Source organism: Mirounga angustirostris, unplaced genomic scaffold (genome assembly GCF_029215605.1).
Source record: "Mirounga angustirostris isolate CCGP_5_RB_7025 unplaced genomic scaffold, mMirAng1.0.hap1 SCAF_2, whole genome shotgun sequence".
Classification (NCBI taxonomy): Eukaryota; Metazoa; Chordata; class Mammalia; order Carnivora; family Phocidae; genus Mirounga; species Mirounga angustirostris.
The window spans coordinates 161,082,557-161,108,898 of NW_026991710.1; the positions used below are offsets into that span (position 1 = coordinate 161,082,557).

At 37.4% G+C, this 26,342-nt stretch overlaps 1 protein-coding gene across 1 annotated transcript; it reads right to left on the reverse strand.

Annotated features, from left to right (window-relative positions):
• Positions 1-1,418: 1,418 nt before the first annotated feature.
• Positions 1,419-26,024, reverse strand: ATP6V1B2 (ATPase H+ transporting V1 subunit B2). The gene is made up of 14 exons (XM_045879968.3): positions 25,802-26,024; positions 19,467-19,522; positions 13,705-13,803; positions 12,851-12,944; positions 12,643-12,720; positions 12,076-12,215; positions 11,608-11,709; positions 10,936-11,033; positions 10,175-10,298; positions 8,385-8,535; positions 6,371-6,453; positions 5,054-5,158; positions 3,831-3,960; positions 1,419-1,946 (listed from the first exon to the last, which is right to left on the reverse strand). Exons 1-14 carry the CDS (start codon positions 25,935-25,937, stop codon positions 1,807-1,809), a joined length of 1,536 nt encoding a protein of 511 aa, XP_045735924.1. The 5' UTR covers positions 25,938-26,024; the 3' UTR covers positions 1,419-1,806.
• Between the last annotated feature and the right edge of the window lie 318 nt (positions 26,025-26,342).

Genomic DNA, 26,342 nt, shown 5'->3' on the forward strand with positions numbered 1-26,342 from the left:
TAGAACACAGGTCTACCTAGTTCTTGTTTGAGCCTCTTGCTCTACATCTCCAAAAAGTTGCCTTGAATTGAAGAGGGGAGAGAACTGGAAGTTCTCCGTGATGCCACACCCTCGTCCTTAACCCAGCATGTTTTCTTTATATCCTGGACATCTAAGATTTTATTTGAAGCAAGTTTCGGCTTGCTTCAGTATGTACTTCTTTTTCTATTTATCATCCTCTATCATTCATTGCAGATAGGTTTGAAACAAAGAATGCTATACAACACCCGTAGTAACTCTCAAGCTTGGAAAAAATACAGTATGTTGGAAGATCTATTACTGTGGAAAGCGCTCGAAGGGGTAGAAAGGGCAACCTGAAGACAGAAGGATATAAAAATTGGGCCATGTCCCTGTAACTCAGGGGGCTGGTTCACAACACTGGGTATGATGTTCAAAACTTGTAAATCAAAGAAGTGTGTTATTATATATTATATATTCATTTGTTGATATTGCTTTTCTGATTAGAAGATACAGAGTCACTTTAGGTAACTTCCATTTAATTTAACATTTATTTTCATTTTATATCCAGATGTCACATTTTCTACATTAAAATATAATCATGCTGACTCCCCCCCACCCCCCCTACTTTACACAACTGGAAAGATGGAATGCACAGAGAAGTTGCTATTGCACCAAGTAACAAAGAACACAAAGAGACCGAACAGTAGACGTGGCAGAAGTGCACAGAAGACAGTGCAGGACTCACAGCAAGAAGGAGCGAGAATTAAAAGCCGAAAGCTTTTAAATGCTATCACTTGTGCCACAAGATTACCCTGAAAAGGCAGAGAGGGGTCAGAAAACGGGATCAAATAGGGGATCTTCCAAAGGCTGCTCTCTAACAGAGTTTAAAATACCCATACACACAAGAGCTTTCTCCTCCCCACCTTGCCCTCAGCATCTGGTCAACACTTCAGAAGCTGAAACCACTGTTAGCATGTCAGAATGTAGAATGGATATGGGTTTTTCTCTCCTCTTTTATCATACCCCCCCTTCCAAGCAACAGTTCTATTAGTTATTTTAATTATGATTCCTCTGCAGGGATGCAGGGAAACCCAGTAAGGATCATCAAGACAAGGCATCTCACTACTGTCAAATCAAAACCAGCTGTGCGAAAGCTACAGGACTCTGTGTTACCCGGGCGGGGGGGACAGTAAGACACAGGAGTCCCGACTCGTAAGGACTAAAGAGAAAAAGGAAAACTCCTTTTCCAATCTAGTCATTACAGGACAGAGCAGGTGGACAGGAAGAACCAGCTGCGTGAAGCAGCAGCACAAACCCATGGGCACAGCAACAATCCAAAAACAAATGTGCAGCGAAGAGGCCCCCGGCTCTTCAGAGAGGAGGCTTCTTTTAGACTTGATCCTGGCTCCAAACTGGAGCTCAAAGCATTGTAACTTCAGACAGTGATACTCTTGAGGGGGCTGAGAGGGAAGGTCGAGGAGACCCATATAATGAAGACATTATTAGGCAACTAACTACACCACTATGTACAAACACATACATCTGTAGGAAAACTTCACCTCCATCCCTGCAGCTACTGTAAAAAGAGCACTGATGATCCAGGTTTTCTCAACAGGGGATATTTTAAAGTCTGTTAGAAGTTTAAAACATTGCAACACTGGCACAATGTTACCTAGTCTTTGTTTTTAATTACAGGGTAACAAGGTAAACTTCAACACAAAGATGGGGGAATGGGGGAGTGCAAAAGGAATAAAGAAAACAGAACCAGTATTTCACAAGTGTATCGAGCCAGCGATGAAGTAGCAGCTAATGCTTTGCAGAGTCTCGAGGGTAAAATTCACTTAGGGTGCTCTGAGGGATCCTCTTCAGCATTTCTTTGGGGAAGATTCGGAGCAGTTGCCAGCCAATGTCCAAAGTCTCATAGACAGTGCGGTTTTCATAAGGACCTTAGAAAAAATTGAAGTCCAATGAGTAAAGGCAAACTACTTCCAACTTTTCAGTGTTATTATTTATTTCACTATATGACTACTGTGAGCATCAAGTATTACCAAAAAAAAGAGAGAGAGACACACACAAAGCAGTTAGGTCTCCTAACACTGGATGCAACCGAATGTGTAAGTGAGGGTACAGAGAGTAAATACCATCAGGAATCAGAAAAAAGGGAGAGGCCTGCAGGCTAGAGGCACTGGGCAATCTAGCATGTGTGGGACAACTCTGTGGACAACTGGGTAGGATCTAAATACCTGGAGCAATGGAAACTAGACCCAGTGTTTTGTCTATGGATTACTGAGAAATGCGGTTTTCCAGCAACAGAGGATGAATGTGAGGGAGGGTAGTATAGACACTTAGAAAACCTTAAATGTCAACTGAACACCTTGAATAGGTCAGTTGTTTTCCAAAGTTGTTACTAATTATTTTTACTAGTAGAGTCATTCTTATCCTGCAAATAAAATTTGATTTCTTAACTAAGGAATCAGAGTGGCTGGAGTTCTGGGTTATATTCTCCACCAGAAGAACTTCATTTTTTATCTTTTTAAGGTATTATGGTTCTGCATTAAAAAGAATTATACATTATTTTGGGGGGTTTGGTGTTAGTAAGAAATGCATCAGATAAATAGAAGAGTGTAGTGTGCGTGATGCATTATTCCAAAGTTAACATATCTGTGTTGAGTACCACTGAGGTCAGAAATAGTGGCAAGGGAGAGACCAACCAAAACAGCTCGAAAATTGAACATGGGCTATGTAATGAAAACCGTTACAGCCTTTTTACTAGAGGGACAATCAATACAATTAGGAATAAATTTATTCTGGCAAATATCAGAGAGATATAGGGAGTCGGAAAGAGTGGTGAAAAAGCTGGCACTAATGACCAAGATGATGGGACAAGGGTTTGGACTAGGCCTTAAGACTCAAAGTTGGTCAGAGATCAGTAGTTTTCCACATCATCCAAGAACCTGTCCAGATGAAGAATCTCTGGCCCCATCCAGTTCTACCGAATCAGAACCTACAATTTAACAAGATCTCCTGTTGATTCAAAAACATATTAAAATTTGAGAAACACTGGACCAAGGTACTGTAATAGAAATGAAACCAGAATAGGATATTCTAAATAAGAACAATAGAAATTGGTAAATATTTGGTCACTGGAGAATAAATGAATAAAGTTATAAATAATGCTCAATTACTGAGCTTGGGCTAAGTAAGACAATGCTCATGCAAGAGGTAGACATACTGAAAAGGGAATTGCTAGGCAGGTGGTCAGCTTAAAAAAAAAACTTCGGGTTCTGACCATGCTGAGCCTGAGGAGATGGCAGCATAAACAAAAGTATCCTAGTTGTTAATGTGGGATTTAGAGCTTCAGAAAAAGGATAAGGGTCATACACAGCAATTTAGTCAAAGTCAAAGCTGGGGGAGGAAGGGGAAGCACAGAAAGAACAGGGAGCTAGGCCTTTAAGAACATAAACAATGAAGGAGCAGGAAGATACAAAATCAGAAAAGGAGATGAAATTAAGTGAATCACAAAAGCCCCAAACTCCCAAAGCATGAGAAGATCATTGCAGAGAGGTGAGGAGGGGGGAGAACCGGCAATGGAGGCGGCAGAGCAGAAGGCCAGGTGTAAGGAAGGGAAAAACTCAGATGGGAGCTAAATGGATAACGGACTTGAAGGCAGAGAGGAAGGAGCCAGAGGGCTAATGGCAAAAAGACATGACAGGCAGCTGGAAGAACCTCTTCTCTAATCAGAAGGAAAATCATGTACAGATCAATGTAAATTCTCTCAGATTGGGAAAGCAGTCTTCAAAATTATGTTTGTAAGAAAACAGTCATCTTACCCTGAGCAATGAAGTTCCTCTCAAACTTCTGCAGAAATTCCAAGTAAAGAAGATCATCTGAGGTTAGGGCTTCTTCTCCAACAACGGCTTTCATGGCTTGTACATCCTTACCAATAGCATAACATGCATACTAAGGAGAAAAAAAAAATTTATATGAACACAGGTAAGATTTTATAAATGTTAAAAGTAATCTGGGCTATAAATTAAGAGTATTTCTGTATCTATCTTCGTAAGAGACCACAGAAGGAATTTCACATTATTTACAAACAAAATTCACATGAAGTTCCTATGAAATTATCAGATTTTATTATAAAGTAGTCTCATTGAGAAAGGAGACTTCAGGCATGCAGTCCACAGGCACTACTAACACTAAAAAATATACTTCCTCAATATGTTAATGAGCTTGCATTTTATAGAGCATTTGGAAGTCAGAACTCATACCACAGACAAATCCATCTCGAAGTTCAAGAAAAATATTTGCAGTAGGAGTAGATTTACCTTTTTTACTTTAAGGTCAAAGGTACTCTTCTTTATTTGTGCTTGGTGTACAATCTCATACAACTACAGAAACTAAGGATTATGGGGCATCTGGGTGGCTCAGTTGGTTAAGAGTATGCCTTTGGCTAAGGTCGTGATCCCGAGATCCTGGGATCAAGCCCCGCATTGGGCTCCCTGCTCAGTGGGGAGCCTGCTTCTCCCTCTCCCTCTGCCCCACCCTGCCGCTCGTGCTCTCTGGCTCTCTCTGTCAAATAAGTAAATAAAATCTAAAAACAAAAAAGCTACGGAAATCAAGGATTTCATAGAATATATAAAGCTGTATCTCTGAGTGTTCTGATGATTGCTTAATTTCTTAAGTAAGAAATTCAAGTATCTTTTTAGGAATATTCTGTAATTATTATTATGGTTACTAATAAAAACCTAAAATGGCCTTATGGCTTGTTTGTTTTTAATTTAGAAACTATCTTGTATAGCATTAGATGTGGGTTTCAAGCAAATGATTTTTAATCTTGTTTATCAGCATCTATCCTTATTAAAAAAAGAAGACTGGGTTTGGTTCTAATGAATGACTGTATCTTCCACATGTAACCTATACTAAAATTCTACTTGGATGGGGGATAAGTACAATGATATGGGAGAAAGATAAGAGGTGTAAGACAGCAAAAAGAATGGACCAAGAAAGGTGGTCATTTCTTTAAACACCATCCTTGAGAGGATATACATACCAGCTGGTTAGATACATCGGCATGATCCTTTCTGGTCATACCTTCTCCAATAGCAGACTTCATTAACCGTGATAATGAGGGCAGCACATTAATAGGCGGGTAAATCTTACATAGAACATGAGAGAAAAAATACATTTAAGTACAAAATTCAAGATTTACCAGTAGTAAAGAAGCATTTTGAAACTCATTATTATCCCTTAAATTACATAAAGCTTCTATTTATTTCCTAGAGGAGTTCTAATATCTTCTCCTAGTTAGAAAATGAAGTGAGACTTCATGGCATAGTATTTCTTTTGGGTATCAAACTCAGAAAGTGAAGTCTGCAAAAAACAGTACAAGATGATACTGAAAAACTAGATTTTCAACATTTGCCTGGAGTATCAAATCTAAACAGCCTCTGAGCTCTGGCTCATATATCACAAACCAAGTAAAAAGATTAACAGTAAGTAAGTATTTCCTCCTAAAAGCTGATATTAGAAGCCGGCATCTGTTACAGAACCATCTTTTTTTGGTTATTCAGTCATTTAAAAAAAAAGGTATCTTGTCATTTACCGACATGGGTGCGCCTTGAGGGGATTATCCTAAGTGACATTAAGTTACATAGAAAAAGATAAATACTATTATGATCTCACTTCTATGTGGAACCTAAAATACTAAAAACCCGTGAGTTTATGGATAGAGTAGACAGGTGGCTGCCTGAGATGGGGGCTGGGCAAAATGGGTGAAGGGGGTCAAAATGTACAAACCTCCAGTTACAAAATGAATTAAGTCATAAAGATATAATCCAGAGCATGGTGACTATAGTATGTATAATACTGTATTGCATATTTGAAAGTGGCTAGGTGAGTGGATTTAAAAGTTCTCATCATAAGGAAAAAGTATTTTGTAATTATGTGTATTGATGGATGTTAACTGGACTTACAGTGATCATTCTGCAATATGTATCAGTATAAAATCATTACTTTGTACACCTAAAGCTAATATGTCAATTATACATCAGCAAAAAAAATAGAAAAAACATATTTTTGTATTACTAATGAGATTGGTAGATATTATTATGGAATAGAATATCCCAAAAAATTCTTTGAGACCACTGACTCCATTTTAAGGCACAATAAAGAAAAGTGGAAACTTAAATACTGGCACTCTTACTCACAACAGGATCTTGATATACAGAGATGACAATTATATAACCATATGAAAAACAAGCTGATATTTTCTAATAATTCCTAAGAGCAAAGTCAAAGTCACTAATCACTAAAGAGTAACTGAAGAGTAGATGTGTAAGCTTTACACCATTGCTTAAATGTCAAATACCTGTCTATTGTGCAGCTGTCTGTCCACGTAGATCTGCCCCTCTGTAATATATCCAGTCAAGTCAGGGATGGGGTGAGTGATATCTACCAGAGGAAGACATCTGACATTAGTTAAAGTGTCCATATCATATAAACAAATCACAGGAAGTCAGTGTGCATTACCTATAGAATTATATAAGACAGTGCTCTTTAAAGTAATTTTTTGTGATAACAGAAAAGTTCTGTATCTGTGCTGTCCAATATGGTAGCCCACCAGCCAAATGTGGCTATTGAGAATCTGAAATGTGGCTATTGTAACTGAAAACTTTATTTCAAATTTTATCTAATTTTAATGAACTTTAGAACTTAAATAGCCAAATGTAGCTGGCGATTATCATATTGGATGGTTTCATTTACTGAGTTGCAGCACAGTTAGACATGTATTGGCACATAAGGTAAATTAGCTGCATTCAGAAAAATTACCATTTCTCCTAGTTATTTCCCCCCAAAATATAAATAAAACTCCATTTTATTTTATTTTATTTTTTTAAAGATTTTATTTATTTGAGAGAGAGAATGAGATAGAGAGAGAGAGCATGAGACGGGGGGAGGGTCAGAGGGAGAAGCAGACTCCCTGCTGAGCAGGGAGCCCGATGCGGGACTCGATCCTGGGATTCCAGGATCGTGACCTGAGCCAAAGGCAGTCGCTTAACCAACTGAGCCACCCAGGCGCCCAATAAAACTCCATTTTAAACACAAAGTTCCCTGGCAGAGGTTTGCCAATTTAACATACACTGAGAGAACTTCTTAGTTCATAAGCAAGTACAAGAATGTTAGATAAGCAAAACACCACTATGCAGGCGGCACCAAGAAAGTTCTACAAAGCAAGAGGTTTCTAAGTTGGTTAAATTACATAAAGTAATTTTATAGGTACTTTCTTGGAACAAAACATTTTCATGTCAGAGACAGTACAGTGTGAATTATGAATTCAGACTGTCTGGGTTCTAAAACTATCACTTCTTAACCTCAGTAGATTACCTCCCTGTGACTCAGAGTAGAGCATTTACCTCAAAGTTGCTATGAGGATCAAATGAGGTAGTATTTATAAAGCACTGAAAACAGTGCTCAATTACAGTGAGTTATTACTATTTCTGAAAATACCTTGTAAAACAGCTTTTTAAACACTGAGATCAGGACAAAAAAGCAGTAATAGAAGAGGACTACTGACTTTTTCACCCCCAAGCATACACTCAAACAGGTACTGTACTGTGTGTGTGCTTTCACATGCAAAGTAAAACAGAGTCATTTTTAACCAGCCTCTGGTGATCACTCTGTCCTGAAAGTCCTGCGGCATTTACTATTTGTGCTCTTCATTTGGCACTTAAGCTACCTTAACTTATTGGTGCATGTACATAAAAAATACCCAACTCAATCCAAAAGATCGAGTAACTTACATTAGAGAGTGAATTAAAAAAAAAAAAAGAATTTCCTTATATCTAGATCAGTGTTCCACAAATAGCAGACACTCAATAGTAACCTAATAAATGAAAACTGAAAATTCTAATTACAAAGAAAATTGTTTTTCTTCTACAAAAGGATGATTATTATGGGCAGTTTACAAATGAAAAATTTCATTTAGATACAAATCACCTAGTTAAGGTAAACTCTTAAAGGATAAACCCTCAAAAGAATTTCAACTCCAAAACAAATGAACATAGGGGAAAAGGCAAACCAAGAAACAGACTCTTAACTACAGAGAAGAAACTGAGGGTTGCTGGAAGGGAGGTGGGTGGGGGGATGGGTAAAATAGGTGATGGGGATTAAGGAATGCACTTGTGATGAGCACCAGGTACTGTAAGTGATGAATCACTAAATTCTACACCTGCAACTAATATTATACTGTATGTTAACTGGCTGGAATTTTAGTAAAAACTTGGGGAAAAAAAAAAGAGTTTCAACTCAAAAAGGTAAGATGTTCTCAGAATCAAGTCCTTACAATGATTACGTCTGCTATAATCCAAAGACCAAAAACTTACCATCATTAGGCATAGTGAGAATAGGGATTTGAGTAATGGAGCCATTTCTACCTTCCACTCGACCAGCACGTTCATATATTGTGGCTAAATCTGTATACATGTAACCTGGGAAACCTCGTCGACCAGGAACCTCTTCCCTGGCTGCTGAAACCTGACAGTAAAATCAAGGAGAAGAATGTCACATACCAGAATATGAAAAATAAAGCTTAGAATACGTTTCCTTGAACATACCCATTTACAAAGTTTTATAATTTTACTTTTAAATACTGTCTCTGGAAGACGATTTAAAAGTCTAGCAACACAAGTTCAGATTATTCTGCAACAAAAATGTTGACAATTGGGGACCAAAAGCTTTTTGCTACAATCATATCACCATAATGCGAATCTTTAATTAGCTTATTAGAAAAAAAATCTGCTTGCAATTTTATAAATCAAAGGAAGTTATTTTAAAACTAAGACAACATTCTTAGTTCACAAGATCTATTTCATGCCATGAATCTTGCCATATTTATGTAAGCCATATTTACGTAAAAAGGTCAAAAGGGAAGGAAATACATCCCAGGAATCATTTGATGCAGTTTACATATTTAATTTAATCCTCACAACAATCCTATGAAGAAGGTAATGTTGTTAACCCCAATTACAGTTGGGATCAAGGGTCAGTTAAATAATTTCCCAAGATCACAGAGCCAGGAGTCCATTCATTGTGCAAAGTAAGAATAGTTATAATTTATATTATGTTATATTATATTAATTATATATTATATATAATATGTAAATTATATTATATAAAACATTAATATATAACATTAATCTACAATCACCAAGAACCTTAAAGCATTAAGCCCAACTTTTAGGTGCTACTTTGGCACCTCCAAAAGAGTATGCTATAGCAGTGTTACTCAAAGTGTGGTCTGCAGACCAACTTTTATTAATGGGCAATGAGATAACACAAAGTAGGATAAGCATTTAAAAACTCTAATGGCAATCTGACAGAATAATTTTATGTCCGTTGAACCTACCAGAAAAAAAAAATCCCAGGCTTGTAAATTGTGTATCTTCTTTAAAATATGCTAATAACTCATTTTAATTTACTTTAGAAAACTACTGGTCTGTGATGGATGGAAAAAAAAGTCCTTCCCTGAAAAAACACTGCAGCAGAGTGAGATATGGTGAGGGATGTCAGGGATTTTTAAGAAGCTAGATATTCATATAGCATGGCCCTTCAGAAGTCTTTTTTCCCCTTCTTACATGTTTAAAAGAGTAACTTACTCAAGATTTCAGTAACTTGTATTAGAATGAATACCCCAAACTTCTGGGTGGTACCTGCTAGAACCTTAACACTGTTCCTAAATAAACACCATGTTTTCTGAAAGAAAAAGTTCTAAAAAGGGTACTGTCAGAGTATGCTCTTCATATATTTAAATACTAACATTATTAAAAATGAAATTCTGAAAAGGGTTAAAAATTGACAATCTGGACAAAGACAGAACATCCTGGGAGAGTAACTGAACAAAGAGCTTGCATCATTTGCTGCCTTTTAGAATCAAGTCTTCAATGCAGAGAGATGTGATAGTATGGTAACTAAGCTAATAATTTAAATCTCATCCTATAATCATTTCAACTAGGTTGACAGAAAAAAAGTTTTGTTTTCCTTTTCGATTAATTAAGGTATTCTACTACCAATACATGAGTGGTGAAGCTTAAAAAAAACATGATTAAAGAAAAATGAACACTTGTAAACAGACATAATAACTCTGAAAAGTGACCCATTTTGAGAATAAAGTTACCTCTCGAAGTGCTTCAGCATAAGAACTCATGTCTGTTAGGATAACCAATACATGTTTCTCACACTGATAGGCCAGAAATTCGGCTGTAGTTAGAGCCAAGCGAGGAGTGATAATTCGCTCAATACTGAAATGGAACATTAAATCCTTTGTTACTCCAATAAAAAGGCCAAAGACAAAACAACATGATTCTGGAAATGATAGTGCCCCTTCAAAAGTTGTAAATAAATAGAGAAAATTTATTTAAGTTTTAAGTAAATAAATTTATTTTAATAAATAAAAAAGCAATTATTACTTTAGAATAAGTTAAGTAAGCAGTCATGTTTTTTCATAAGAATTACTTAATGCTACAAAGTTAGATTATTTTAGCAATGGGCCCATAATTTCTCAGGACTATATACCTCTCAAAATTGAGAGAAAAACAGGGAGGAAGGGAGGGAGGGAAGAAACAAGGGAGTGGCTAGATTTCTTACTGAGTATGGTCTGGGTAATTTATACGTATCATCTCATTTAAAATGCACAATGACAGTACAGGACAAGTATTATTTGTTGTATTTTCTCAAAGAGAAAACTGAACTTCAGAGCCTATGTGATTTGCCCAAAGCCAAGTAACCAGCAAGAAGTAGAGCTGAATTTAATTAAACACAGCTCTCCCATTCCTAGCCCCATGTTGCCTTCACTGTAACATTTCACTTCCCTTGTCTTAGGTAACATTTTTGGTCTAAAGCCTGAGTGAACAGAAAGAAATAGCTCTATTTACTTACGTTGGGTCATTAGCTAAGTTCAAAAAGAGGCAGACATTGTCCATTGAGCCATTTTCTTCAAAGTCAGATTTGAAGAACCGGGCAGTTTCCATGTTTACCTAAATAGCAATGACTTTATCAGTGCTGGGAGAAGAAAAATTCTCAGTATTTCTGATGAAGGCTAATCTATGGATCTACACTGTTCCTTCTTTTGAAGTTTCAAGCACCCCCAAAGTTTCACAAAAGCCAACAGAGTAAACAGCCTGCTTTGGGCATAAAGAAAATTATTCTTAAACTGTGCAGTCAAATGTTGAATTTTATTTATTTATTTATTATTATTATTTTTTTTAAAGATTTTATTTATTTATTTGACAGAGAGAGACACAGCGAGAGAGGGAATACAAGCAGGGCGAGTGGGAGAGGGAGAAGCGGGCTTCCCGCGGAGCAGGGAGCCCGATGCAGGACTCGATCCCAGGACTTGGAATCATGACCTGAGCCGAAGGCAGACGCTTAACGACTGAGCCACCCAGGCGCCCCAAATGTTGAATTTTAATCCTGAGTTTACCCAAAATGCCAAGTTACAACTTCTCTGCCTAGAAATAAATCCAATGATGTATGTGTTGTTTTCTGCATTGTTCTAATAAAATAAACAATCTTATATGTCATACCAAAATAGAAAAAAATTATACTTACGCCCATAGCAGCAAATACAATTGCAAAATTTTCCTCACTGTAGTCCACTACATCTTTGGATTTCTTTACCAAACCAGCCTGGCGACAGATTTGAGCTGCAATCTGATAAGAAGTACAAAAGAACTGAGCTGAAATTTAAAATAACATTTCTACAACAAAATACCATTTATCCTAAACTTTTTGGAATTGCAATTACATAAATGAAATGATGTTCTAAAGGACTTTCCCCAAAAAAGCTACTTTGTACTTTTTGTAAAGATTTGTAAGAGTAAGCAAGAAGACAGACATGGCTTGGATAAAGATTCAATGTAGTTGGAGTATATAAACAATAACATTGAGTACTGTTGAAATGGGTACTGGGTACAAGTGAGTATTGTTGAAAACCTTTTATTTGGCTTCTTATTAACATTGAAGCATTTAGAAATTCTCCCTTGTTAAATTTCACACCAAACAGATCCTAGCTCTCACCTCATTGTGTGGTAAGCCAGCAGCAGAGAAGATTGGAATTTTCTGCCCCCGAGCAATACTGTTCATGCCATCTATGGCCGAAATGCCAGTTTGAATCATCTCCTCTGGATAGATTCGACACTGAGGATTGATTGGCTGGCCTAATGCATTTCCAAAAGAGAAAATTTTAAGACATTAAGACTTTTTTCTCTTAAAAAATCAGTTATTTTTTAAAATCTGAAACTGTTTAAGAAGCTTTCCCATTAGTCTTTTGTAGCCTCACAAAATATGATAGCAGAACAAGTTCCTAAAATGAAATAAAGGTATAGCAAATAAGAGAAAAATCCTAATTTAGAAGCCATTTACATGCAAAGCTATTTACATTTCATATATACCATAGTGATATTTTATAATATCTTAAAATATTTTACATAAAATTTTAAGATGATTTCTGTTTATTAAATAATAAAGCAATTAATATGGACCGCATTGGTTATCTACTTATAATATCACAAAAATCACTACTTGACAAAGATATAAAACAGAGGCTATTTTCTTCAAAACACAGAAACCCATTTATCATCCTACCCATGATGTCAAGGAAGTCTTCAGCCAGTACAACAGGACCTCTGTCAATGGGTTTTCCTGATCCATTGAAGACCCGACCTGTAAAACAGTAACAAGATAGTACAGAGTGGACTATGACTCAAATAGGTAATTTTTAAGAAAGACTCCATGGAAAAATGTTTAAAAGAAAACAGATCTCTGCCCTAAATGCATAACAACATCCATTTACCAAGCATATCCTCGGACACTGGTGTTCGGAGAATATCCCCAGTAAACTCACAGGACGTTTTCTTGGCATCTATACCTGATGTCCCTTCAAATACCTAGTGAGAAAGGGAAGTAATCAGAAAGGCAAAAGGAATTTAGATCATAAGTACTTAAGTACTATTTCTGTCTGTTCAGCCCATATAAAATAAAATACTATTTTCAATATAATGAACAAAGAAATGTCCATGGTGATGAACCAACCTGCCAACCCCTAGATCAAGGATCATGACTCTAGTTTAACTCCACCAAGCTAAGAATGTTTTTTACATTTTTAAAGGGTTTAAGAAAAAAAAAAAAGGAAAAGAAAGGAAGGAGAATATGCATCAGAGGCCTTAGGTGGCCCCACAAAGCCTAAGAAATTTACTATCTAGTCCTTTACAGAAATCCTGCTGACCCTTGCTCTAGATTACTTTTTAAGGGAACATGTTATTTGAGAAAACTGGCATTTCCCATAATTGGTAACATTAAAAACTAGGTATTATAAGAGACAATTTAAAGAAACAGACTCAGATCTTGTTTTGGTTTCATCCCATAAGTTATAAATTCTGCCCTTCATCTCTCTCCTTCCATGTGATTATCTGCTTTGTTAAAAAAAAAAAAAAAAAAAAAAGCCATTTACCAGTGGAGCAGTGGAGCTACTGGACTAGAATGTATATAGATGGCTAACATTTGGCAAGACAACAAGAAAAAATAATTTTTTTCTCCCCACAGCCAGTAATCAATCTCTAAAGAGAGACTTACTCAATGATCTCTAGAAAAGACAAGAAGTGTTCCTTATTTTTGTTCAACTGGCCAGGTTTTGAAAGTGATGCTTACCTGAACCACTGCTTTAGAACCACTAACTTCTAGAACTTGCCCACTTCTCTTCGTGCCATCTGGTAATGTCAAGTGGACAATCTCAGCATATCTGGGAAACTATACCAGAAAAAATAAAGGGTCAATAACTGATATTTAAAAGCTCCCCAAATTACCCTATACGCTCGATCTCTATCATAGCACGTATGCACGTAAAGCGTCCCCCACCTCCCCAAACCACACAGGTATATACTGAGAGTTTGTAACATCCTCAGGTAGTCTACGTCCTTAAAACACTTAGACTGGGGGCACCTGGGTGGCTCAGTCGTTAAGCGTCTGCCTTCGGCTCAGGTCATGATCCCAGGGTCCTGGGATCGAGCCCCGCATCGGGCTCTCCGCTCAGCGGGAGGCCTGCTTCTCCCTCTCCCACTCCCCCTGCTTGTGTTCCCTCTCTCGCTGTGTCTCTCTGTCAAATAAATAAATAAAATCTTTAAAAAAAAAAAAAAAACAACACTTAGACTGGCGCATATAATTTGGTAAACACAGCATAAGGTAGAGAGAAAGGTCTTAAATCCATAAAACAGCAATTTTTTCTCCTGTGTATAGGTTTTAAACTTTGAGACTAAATAAAGGCACAAAACTTACAATAACCACATTCCCACTACTCAGAACTGATGTCTGCTTCTGGGCTGTGTGTGTACTCACCTGTATGCTTGGTGGGGAGGGGGATAAAATGCCAATTAAAAATACAATAATCACTATTATAATAACATAAATGCGCCCCCCTCAAATTCTCCTAACCAAATATATATTCCTCTTCCACTTTTACTATTTTAAAATGCAGGTTTCCAAAAATAGATTTTAGTGTTTTATTTACATAAATGGCAACATACTAAATATATCATCCTGCAACTTTTCATTTTCTTCACTTGAGCTTATGTTTCAGATCTGTTATGGTACTATTTACCTCATTTTATCAACATAATCTATTGAAAAGCACATCCCTACTTTGAGTAATGTAAAGAAAAGTATCTCACAATTAAAATATGGTGCACCACTGATTGTAAAACTCTTGATTATGGAGATGGTAACATGTGAACCAATGGGCATCTTAGAATTAATGTTAAAATAAAACAAATGTAGTTAAAATCAAATGACACATTTTATTTAAGTAGTTCTCTAACAGTGGAGTTCAAGGTTGTTCCAAATCTACACTATTATAAACATGCTACAAAAGCATTCTTTTTTTTTTTTTTAAAGATTTTATTTATTTGACAGAGAGAAACACAGCGAAAGAGGGAACACAAGCAGGGGGCGTGGGAGAGGGAGAAGCAGGCTTCCCGCCGAGCAGAGAGCCTGATGCGGGGCTCGATCCCAGGACCCTGGGATCATGACCTGAGCCAAAGGCAGACGCTTAACGACTGAGCCACCCAGGCGCCCCTACAAAAGCATTCTTGCATGCGGCTCCTTGGGCCAAGTGTTTTCCCTAAGGTATAGGTTACCAAGTTACCAAGTCATGGGCTACATACAGGCTGTGCCCATTCTATAAATTTTCAAATTACTCTGCAAAGGAACTGTATTAATTTACAATCTCCCTAGCAGTATACAAAATCATCTTTTCCCTACAACTATGCCAATCTTACATTACTGAACTTTAATTTTTGCCATTTTGTTAAGGTAAAAATAACATCTTTTCAACTTGTATTTTCCTAATATTTCTAATACTAAACAGCTTTTCATGTTCACTGACAATTCAGACTTAATTACCTATGACTGGCTTATATCTCTTCTTCACTTTTCAAATGGATCTGCTTTTTCTTAAATGTGTAGGAGCTTTATAGATTCTGGATATTAACCCTTTTGTAAATATGCGCTTCCACTCTGTATCTTGCCTTTTAATTTTGTTTATGGTATCTTATCACACAGAAGTTTCAAAACTTTTTAAGTAATAAAATGACTTATCTTCCTTTATGATTTGTGCCTTTTGTATCTTGTTTAGGAAAACCTTCTAATTTAAATGCATACAAACGGTTTTCTATTTTGTCTTCTAATAGGTTCTTCAGGTTTAGGCCTTTAATCCAACTGGCTTTGTTTGTGGTATGCAGTTTTATTTTTCTCCTTTTCATTCTTTTTCGTATAGAAAGCCAATTACCCCCCAATAATACTTGCCAAGCAGCACAACATGTCCCCTATTGACTTGTAATGCTGCTTTTACCATTTACCAAGTCACATACCCAGTGTGACAAGAAATGGTTTCAGGGTGCTTAATTTTGCTCCACTGATACAATTGCTCTGCCTGCACCAAATCTTTAACCTTAATTCTCTATCTCTCACTGATTCTGTTGCCTGGTGGAACCAATGTATTTACCACTCTGAGTCTTTTCATTCACGAACATGGAATCTCCATTTATTTTAAGTCTTTCTTTATGTCTTTCAACAAAGTTTTATGGTTTTCTGTAAATAATGAATTCTGGCATATACAATACTCCTGATTTCTGTAGACTGATTCTTGTATCCAGCAACTCTGTGTTACATCATTGTTTCTAATAGTTTGCCCACTGAATGACTTGAGTCTTAGTTAATTGTATCACCAAGAAATGATGACAGCTGTGCCTTTTCCCTTCTAATACCTTTATACCCTTATTTCTTTTTTCCCACAGCACTGGTTAGGTTCTAAGTACAAAGATGGAGAGTGGTGGTAACAACTATGCATCCTCCTCTTGTTTCTGATTTAAATGAGAATGTTACCAGTCTCTTCTTAAGTATGCTGTTTGCTATAGGTTATGGTGGCTATCTTTTAAGAGGTTAAAAGTTTGTTCTACTACTCTTTATTTACAAGAGACCTTTTCTTTCTTTTTTTTTTAAGAAATGAGTAACTTTATCAGATACTATTTATTTATCGAGAAGACCATAAGCTCTTTCTAGTTTAATCTATGAATGAGCTGAATTAAAGCTAAGTTACTGATATATTTCCTAACATCAAATCATCTTTGTATTACTGGGATAAATTCTACTTTGTCATAATTCTACTGATTTTTTACATAATTATTTTTGCTAATTTCCAATACATGAGCATGCTTTTATTAAGAGCTTTTGAATCTATGCTTATAAGTGAGGATAACTGTCGTTCTTTTTTTCTAGTACCACCCTTTGTCTGGTTTGGAAATTAAAAATATGCCAATTTCAGGGACGACAGGGTGGCTCAGTCGGTTAAGCGTCTGCCTTCGGCTCAGGTCATGATCCCAGGGTCCTGGGATCGAGTCCTGCATCAGGCTCCTTGCTCAGCAGGGAGCCTGCTTCTCCCTCTGCCTGCCACTTGCCCTGCTTGTGCTCACTCTCTCTCTCTGACAAATAAATAAAATCTTAAAAAAAAAAAAAAAGATAAGCCAATTTCATAACAAGAATTGAGTAGCAGTCTCCATCTTCTATTCTGACACAATTTGTGTAAGATCATCTATTCCTTCATCCTTTAAGTTAAAAAGACACTCTAAATCTGGTGTTATAAAACCATTCCTACAACTACATATAATTTATTTACCAGTTTTTCCTCAGCTGGAGCTCTACCCCAAGCAAACATTCAATGAAACTTTTTTAACACTCTTAAAGTTACTTCCTCAAAGATGTTTTCTAAAGTCCTTCTCCTTACTGACTCTCATAGCACCCCAACTTAGCCTTCATAGCACTTACTAAATAGGTATGTGTTTATCTGCATTATATTTGCTTCTTCCCTTCGTGATGCTCCACTGGGGGAGGACCCACTGTTCCCCATCATATCTTCTGCTCTGAGCTCAGTGCTTAACATAATTGAAACGTGAATATTTTGGGGGCACCTGGGTGACTCAGTCAGTTAAATGTTGACTTCAGCTCAGGTCATGATCTCAGGGTCCTGGAATTGAGCCCTGTGTTGGGCTCTGCTTGTCCCTCTCCCTCTGCCCCTCCCCCTGCTCATGCTCTCTCTCCCTCTTCCCTCTCAAGTAAATAAAATCTTAAAAAAAAAACAAAAAACCCCACAAATATTGTTTTCAGTAACACAGTTACTAACAAAAAAGTTTCATGTTTTTAAATGTGAGCCCAAAATGTTATCTAATAAAGACTATAGGAAAAAAATAAAAGGATAAAAAAAACAAAAACAAAAACAAAGAAAGCTTCCTATCTTTTCCTCAAAAATGTGTAGGCTCCCCTCTTTCACAAGACATTTAATGGGCACCTGCCTAAACCTTGTACAAACTGAGTGCACTATATTGAGACTTTGAATCAAACTGTAGACTAGTATGAGACTGGCCGGAGGTAAATTTGTTACGTTTAATCCTGAGGTTAATTTGTATAGGTACCTTGTCATGCATAAAAATATAATATTTATTATATTTATATATATATATAAATATATTTATTTATATATAAAACTGAAAAGACAATGCATTTTGCCCTTTGTTTTGTGAAATGTTTTTCAATTTATTTTCTGCTTCCAGAGGGGTCACATGCCAAACATATTTCCATCATTACTTTTCTCAACAAACTAGTAATTGTGTGCCTTTCCCCTAAACCACCCCAACACCAACCAGTATATAATTACTGTTCTAGAGAGCATACCATATAAATTATTTTCTCTGAAGATATTTTGATCATAGAGCTCAGGTAGGAGGCTTTCCCTAGGGTATTCAGTTATGGTCTATATTCTGTGTCACTTTTTCTATGATAACAGTAATAGTGTTTATAATTCTTATGTATAGGTGTGGCTAAAAAACCAATATATAACTAAAGATCCTCACAACAAACTAAAAACTGTTCTTTGCTTTAGGTTTAGGGTTTAGAGATAGGTTTAGGGTTTTAATCACTGTCGAGATAATCTGTTCTTGTTTATTTGTTACTTGAATACCAGTGTCAGGCCCTCAAAGATAAAAGTAACTTTGTTTATTCACTCAAAGACCTTAAAATTTAGTAAAAAAAGACAAATACTATTAACAAATAATTATAACACATGGAAGTCTATGACAAGAACCATAGGATACCATATAGCTATACAATAACCTACAGGTTATAAAACACACTCATATATTATTGTTTTTCCTCAGTAAACCTATAAGGTAGGATTGACCAAAAAAAAAAAAAAAATTTTTTTTTTTTTTTTTTTTTAATTTTGCAGATGAGCTATTCTAACAGAATCCATAGTTGATCACTACTGGAATCCAGTCTTCTGACTTTTGATTTAAAACTCGTCCCCGGGGCACCTGGGTGGCTCAGTCGTTAAGCATCTGCCTTCAGCTCAGGTCATGATCCCAGGGTTCTGGGATCGAGCCCCGCATCGGGCTTCCTGCTCGGCAGGAGGCCTGCTTCTCCCTCTCCCAGTCCCCTTGCTTGTGTTCCCTCTCTCACTGTGTCTCTCTCTGTCAAACAAATAAATAAAATCTTTAAAAAAATAATAAATAAATAAATAAATAAAACTCGTCCCCTGGGCGCCTGAGTGGCTCAGTCGTTAAGCGTCTGCCTTCAGCTCAGGTCGTGATCCCAGCCTCCTGGGATCGAGGCCCACATCGGGCTCCCTGCTCCATGGGAAGCCTGCTTCTCCCTCTCTCACTCCCCCTGCTTGTGTTCCCTCTCTCGCTGTGTCTCTCTCTGTCAAATAAAATCTTAAAAAAAAAAAAAAAAAAAACTCATCCCCTATATAGCACTGACACTCAGACCAAAAAGTGGGTTAAAAATCATAACTTAAGATTTAAAGTGTATTGAACAGGATTTAATGCCATGTTTTTACATAAATGGTTAAATGATCACAGTGGTATTACCTTAACATGATCTAAGATCACTAGTGGACCATTGACTCCTGATACTGTCTTGTATGCTAGAAAAAAACAGAAGAATCACCTTTAGTCAAACAGGACAACAACCTACAATTACCTCTGTAGTATTACCAAAAAGCTCCTCTCTCTACGGCACCTATTATAATATGGAGCACTCAAACAGTTACAAAATTTAATTGAATTTATAAAATATACCTGTGCCTGTACAACTTTTCATTATCCACCTTCATCCAACCAAAAACATTTTGCATTATTATTATTATTTTTTAACATTTTGCATTCTTACTATAAGTCACTTTGTTTTAAGGACCCAGAATACAAAAACAAAGAAGGCACACAGGGGCAGAGTCCTTTCAAGAGTTCCCAGTTTTATATGGAGAAGGGGGAAGAGTTAAGGGCTGTAACAGAGGTGTACAGAGGGTTTATGGGAGCAGAGGAAAAACCTAGCAGTAGTTCTTACCTAGAAGAGAAAAGGAAATGTTTTAAAGAAGAGGTGGCACTTAGCAAAGTAGATAAGGGAAAGGAAAGCCTCAAGAACTTTAAGCACAAGTGACAAGACTCACAAAGGAAATCTGAGAAACTGTCATCTGTGAGGTAAAAAGCCATAATTAAATGATGTCATAAAAACTACAGGGAAAAGAGCTTTCAGAAGAGGGGAGTGGGCAATGGAATGAAAGGCCAGAGGTCAAATAAGATCCTTAAAAAAAAAAAGTCAAATGTTACTGTCAGTTTAGAGGCTTCTATTTTCTACTGCAAATTATTCTCTAGGAATAAACTACCAATCTATAAGGCTCTACTCAAATCCTTCATTTTAGAAAGGAGATATCCTGCAACCCTACCACACCTACAAACATGTCAAATGTAATGGTAATTAGGTATAAAACAGAACGCTCAGGAGACTGTAATTCTAATGTCAGAATTAACTAAATTCCATAATCAGAACAGCTGAAAAAAAATAAATGAAGAAAACTTACTACAAGGCATTGAATACATTGTAAGAAACTGTCAACTAATTGAGATTTTTTTCACTTGCTTGATTTCTTGTGAGGTCTTGGGACAGACATTTCTGGCACAAATGTAGACCCCCAAGAATGAGGAAACCATTTAATATATCTAATCTGTCCACTCAAGGGGCTTAAGAACTTAAAAACAGGAAGCAAGCGCCCTGGTACAAATGCTGTGAGCAGGAAAGCACCATCAGGGGCACTTACTTGTCATTCATACTCATAGGACATTTAAACCTGATACCAAATATTTGCCTGAATATCTGTAATTGTAATTATCTCAAAAGAGACTCCCAAATGACTTTTTTAACCTTAGATAATAAAAGGCAAGTCACAAATTTAAAGACTTAAGTTACCTGAATGGATGGTAATGTAAAAGAATTAATCATTTGTTCCCTTTATAGAAAAACCTCAGCTGTCACACTTATTTTTATGAAAATCTTCCCCATTGTATGAAAATAAACTAACACTCTTAAAAATAATTCCTACCCCTAAAAAATTTGTTGTTCTCATTTTTACTGTGTTCAAACATTCAATTTTTCAATCACTTTCTAAAATTGCTCCGTAGAAATGCAGAAGGAGCTACATTTGAAACATGTTTTCTTAGAACCCAGTTTTTAAAAATATAGAAACAACATCTCAAAACCTTCACTTAAAACAGTCAGGGATAGGAGGAGGGTATGGCTGGTGAGGTTGGGGAGAGGATCTAGTTTTGAGATTTAGAAGCAACTGTTCTGAATAAAATGTAACCAACAAAATCCTTCAGGTTCTGAAAATTCTCTCTACTTTTTCCACCATGATTTTCACCTCCTTTAACTTTAACCTCTACAACAAAGATGCCTCAGAATCTCATGTTTAAATTCAAGCTCATTTAAAATTATTAAGTTTTGCCAGTCACAAAAGCATGACCAAGAAAAAGAAACACTAGTCATTGTTTTTGTGGGAAACAGTGAATCAAGCTGACTTTTATTAAGATTCTACTTCATCAAAAACAGTCTCTAAATTTGCAATGTATATAGCCTTTAAAAAGCCTATAAATAACCATTCAAACTAACTGATTAATACCTACACTACCAATATACATTTAATAAGTACTTGTCAGGAATTCTCACTTAATCTCCATAAAAGATCTATGAGTTAACTAATATTCCAAGTTTTAGAAGAGAAAAATGACACTCAGAAATCAAGTAACTTGCCCAAGGATCTGAACTTGCATAGTCTGGCTCCAAAGTCACTTGTTCTTTTAACTCTGTACTGCAGCTCAAATTCCAAAACTGAACTGGTTATTTTTTGTGGCCTGGTACATTCTTGTAATTATTTGCAAGACTTACGCAGCTATACTACTCAAAATAATTTCACGAGTCTGCAACTTTAGCTATAAAAAAGTAAGCTATTTTTACTATTCAATGCACTGGACAGTATTTCCCTTGTGTCTACATTTTGTACTACTGCTAAACAATCTTTCTCTAATGGGAGTAGAGCCACTGGAAGAGTTTTTAAGCAGAAAAAAGGAGAATCTAATTACTACTGCTTACTTCAGCAGTTTCCCCTCACTGCAAAACACACACACAAAAATGCAAGGAGACTACTTCGGATACAAATCAGAGCTTAAGCAACATGCTTGCTTTAAATTAAACTGACATATACAAACTGAATTAATAAATGTTATAACCCAAACCCAAACCCAAATAAAAATATCACCAGACTTTACATTTGGTGAGTGCTTCACACTTACACAGAATGTCTTCAGATAGGTTACCTCATTTCAGGCTCACAAAATGCTGGGAGGTAGGCAAGGCTGATATACCCACTCGACACTTAAAGAAACTAAGGCTCTGAGAAATGTATTACTCAAGGGGAGAACCAGACTTAGAACTGGTTTTTTGTTTGTTTGGCTTCCCCCCTACCCCTAATTCTAAGTTTGGTATTCTATGACCTTATAATATTTCTGAACTTAGTCTCCAATATAATTTAAAAATATAGATGACAGAGTCCCTAATATTTGGATTACAAACAGGCACTAGAAGACAGTTTGTATAGGAACTATAGCTCTCTTCCATGATAATAAAATTATTTAAAAAAATACAAGCAAAGAAAATATCAAACACCATTTAACTCTAAACAGTTATTTATCCAGCCTTCCTCACCATTATCATTAACAGCCCAAAGCAGAGAGAAGTTTCAAGAAAGGCTGCCAAAGACATTAAGCTGCTCTTCTAAAAAGTCAAAACCCATTCACAAGTTATATAAACATTGCTATTTACCAAAATAATGAACACTCTTCTTATGAAAATTTCCAAATGAATGAGAAGTTAGATCCGCAGGGGATATTCAGAACTTCTGACAACACTGACACATGTTTACATTACATGGTGAACATATCTTACAACCAAAAAGTTACATCTCTGATTCTGAACTATCAAGCAGGCAATAAATATTTATGGAGTAATATTTCAAAACTAAAATCTACAAAAGTTTTAAGCAGCACATGTTTTGTCAGATGACATTCTCTTCCTCCTGCAGGATATGAGATTGTTCAACACTAGTAACACCACTTAATGATTGTGAAATTTTCAGAGAGAAAAGTAGACAGTCATTGCACAAGAGATCCAGTACTCTAGCCTCCACCTTATTAGCAAAACAAAAACCTCCCCCGGCAATCATCTTCTATTGTGCAAGAACAGTAGAGACCCACACCCTGACAGGTGGGCAATGAGGGAGAGGTTCTAGAAAAAGTAGGCCTATGATTCCTTTAGTTTACTTTTCATTGAGGCTACCTCTGCTTTATGAAATAAGAAACTTAAGGTCAGTTCTAATCTAAGGTCTCAAGAACAATGGAAATTATCTAATTCAAAATGTTCAGTGTCAAAAAGTTCAGTATGTATTACTGAACTTTGCTCAAAGTTTAAACAACAATTAAGTTTTCTTTCCTTGTGAATTTAGAAATTCAACTAAAGTGCTCAAGATAACTTTAAGGCTACGTATCTCATTTTCTATTTCTTGTTAAAAGACCCAGTTTCGTGAAGTTGTTTTAAAACAGGATCCAATTTGTACAGCAGTACTGCCAATATTAACAGTCCATTCCTTCATTCAAAAGCACACATTAAATAACTACAATAACATACCATCTAAGATGGTATAATCAATCTTTAGAAAAATTAAGAGGTTAATCAGTATTTATTCAGAGGCAATTAAAACTGTGGGGCTAGAATCAAGAATGTGGCAATATAAGAAAAGGATGATATTCAAATGTAGTTAGCTGTTAGTCTAAGTATGGTATCATTTCTGCTTTTTAGAATAACCCGGGTACAGAAAAGTAACTCAACCAAGTGTCCCAACTCCCTACTCTGATTCCAGCCACATTAAGAATCTACTAAACTATTAGAACAAGGGGTTTAAACGCAAGTTATAAAACAATTACAAGATACCTTCTATGTGTCAAGCACTGTGCTAGGCACTGAGGATACAAAAAGGATTCCTGAGGTTCAGTGTTAAGCATTATATTGCAACCACTTTGTCAGGAGGAATCTCATCTGGAATTCTTTAGCCACTGGCTAAGCACACAAAGAATACTGAAAAAGCATACTCATCTCCCTTAAGGGTTAACAATCATGGAGTACTTTTGAAACAATTATTTCAGTTAATACTCTTCGAATTGACATAGAACGAATAATTGTATGGAAACTGACTACTGCACCCTTATAATCTTATAATCTTTTCCTAGAAGCACCAATAATGTCTGTCTACCCAAAGCAAAGCAAAGCATGCAAATGCAATTCATAAAAGAGAATGTAAATTGTTAGGTATAAAATTGTCAAAATCTATAGAATCTGTTAATTTCCTGAAACATTTACTTCAGCTTATATAAACCTCCAATAGGCAATCTCAGATAATTCAGATAATTCCCACTGTAAAAAGCACATCTCAGCAAACCACTGGAATCAACTGTGTTTTCCTTCTTCCTCACACTGCAGTGCTGTCATATGACCTAGTGACAGATCAGGATGGGATTAGTCAGACTGGAGGGCGGCTAGACCGAAACCCTTCATCTGAAATTCTTTTTAACCAATAAGCCACCCACAAACAGGCATTCTGGCAACTAACCAGCGCAAACATAGTCTCACCACCTGGGGAAACATCAGCTTTCCCAAGTTTTAAAAAGAGTCTATTTCCAGGGCTCATCCCCAATTCCGAAGGAAGCTGTGAAGAGATCTGGTGCTACACAACTGTATTGTTTAGTAATCAAAAAAGGCATTTCTTTTGGAACTACTGGGTAGTCCACTTAAAACCTCATTTATTAAGGCAGGTTTTTGGGTTTTTTTTATAATCACAACACTTAAACATGCATATGATATTATTCTGCACATAATACTATATAATATGGCCAAAGCTACTCGGCTCCCCAGGATAGCCTTGCACTTAATTGTGTTAGGTTTAACTCCTCAGTAAATGAAGAGACAATGGTAAAAAAAAGGACCAGCGAGAATTAAACGGAATTTTAGAGGCGCCTGCTGGCTCAGTCGGTTGAGCAGGCGACTCTTGATCTCGGTGAGTTCAAGCCCCGTGTTGAGCTCCACGGTGGGCGTGGAGCCTACTTAAAAAAAAAAAAGGTGGGGGGATTTTAGTTTCTGCTCTGCCAATAACTGCTTAAAGTCTGGCAAGTCCTGTCCCTCCCAGCACCTTAAGCTTCCCACTGTAAAATGAGAGGGTTAGAGTAGATGACCTGCAGGGTACTTTTCAGCTGTAGCTTCTCTGATACCAAGGTGTCCTCCTGTGAAGCAGCCCCTCCACAGAACATCTCCCTCTGGCTGCGGGCCTGACCATCAACGAAAGGCCTGACCACGTCAGCGTTGGCACTACATAGTCTCCTTTGGCAGGAACTCCTGACCAGCCCTGAAGATCTACACTGGTGGGAGGAGATGGGAAGGGGCGTTCCCTCGACCCCTACAAATCCAATTGAGGTTAGGGGATGATTAAGATTGAAGTGACAAGAAGCGGCCTTCCTTTAGAGACAAGAAGCAAGAGCCCAAGTGTGCCCCAGTCTAGGGAAGTTGGGAGAGCGCGGGCTATAGCCAGGAGCCCACCAACCCCAGGAAAAAGTTCTCGTCGATGCTCTTGCCCTCCGCCCACCTATTTTACGAAAACATCAGATACATCAGATACACTCAAATCTCCTTCTAGAGACAGACTAATGAGTCAGAGTAGGTGGGATGAGAGAGGGAAAAATAAATGCCCCCTCCCCCGCTAAGCAGGTGAATGGAAGCAAGAGACTGAGCTAAGGAGCAAGACAGGACTTGTCTTTTGTCTGATACTCACTGAGGCGAGGCTGGGAAAGGTAGTTCCGGCTAACTGCCAGCGCTTGCTCCCGAGATCCCACCACAGGCCCACTGGTGGGCACCGGTAGCTCGGGTGCGGCCCCGTTCACGATCCCCCGCATTGCCCGCAGCGCCATCTTGTCTCCTCCGTGCCGACTGGCCCCGTAGCCGCGCCGCGCAGGCGCGGATATAGCCGGGTGGCCTGTGCTCCCGGCTCCGCCCACGCGCGCTGCGGAGCCCCGGCCCGCCCCGCCCCCTTAGCCGCTCACCTCCCGCAGCCTCGTGACTCGGGTTCCGCGTGGGCGGGGTTGAGTCCGCGCACTGGCGAAAGGAGCTGACCAGCGTGCTGCGAGGGAGGGTGCTGGGCCAGGCACAGAAGAGAAGCGTTAAGAGGGTCCCAGATAGAAAGGCAAGACTTAAGAAAGAGAAGAAAGGAAAAAAGGATGCGCATGAAGGGAGGGAGGGGGAAGAAAGGCGAGCACGTACAAGAAAAGGTCAACTGGTGTCCATTTTCATGACAATGAATGAAGAAAACTCTGAAA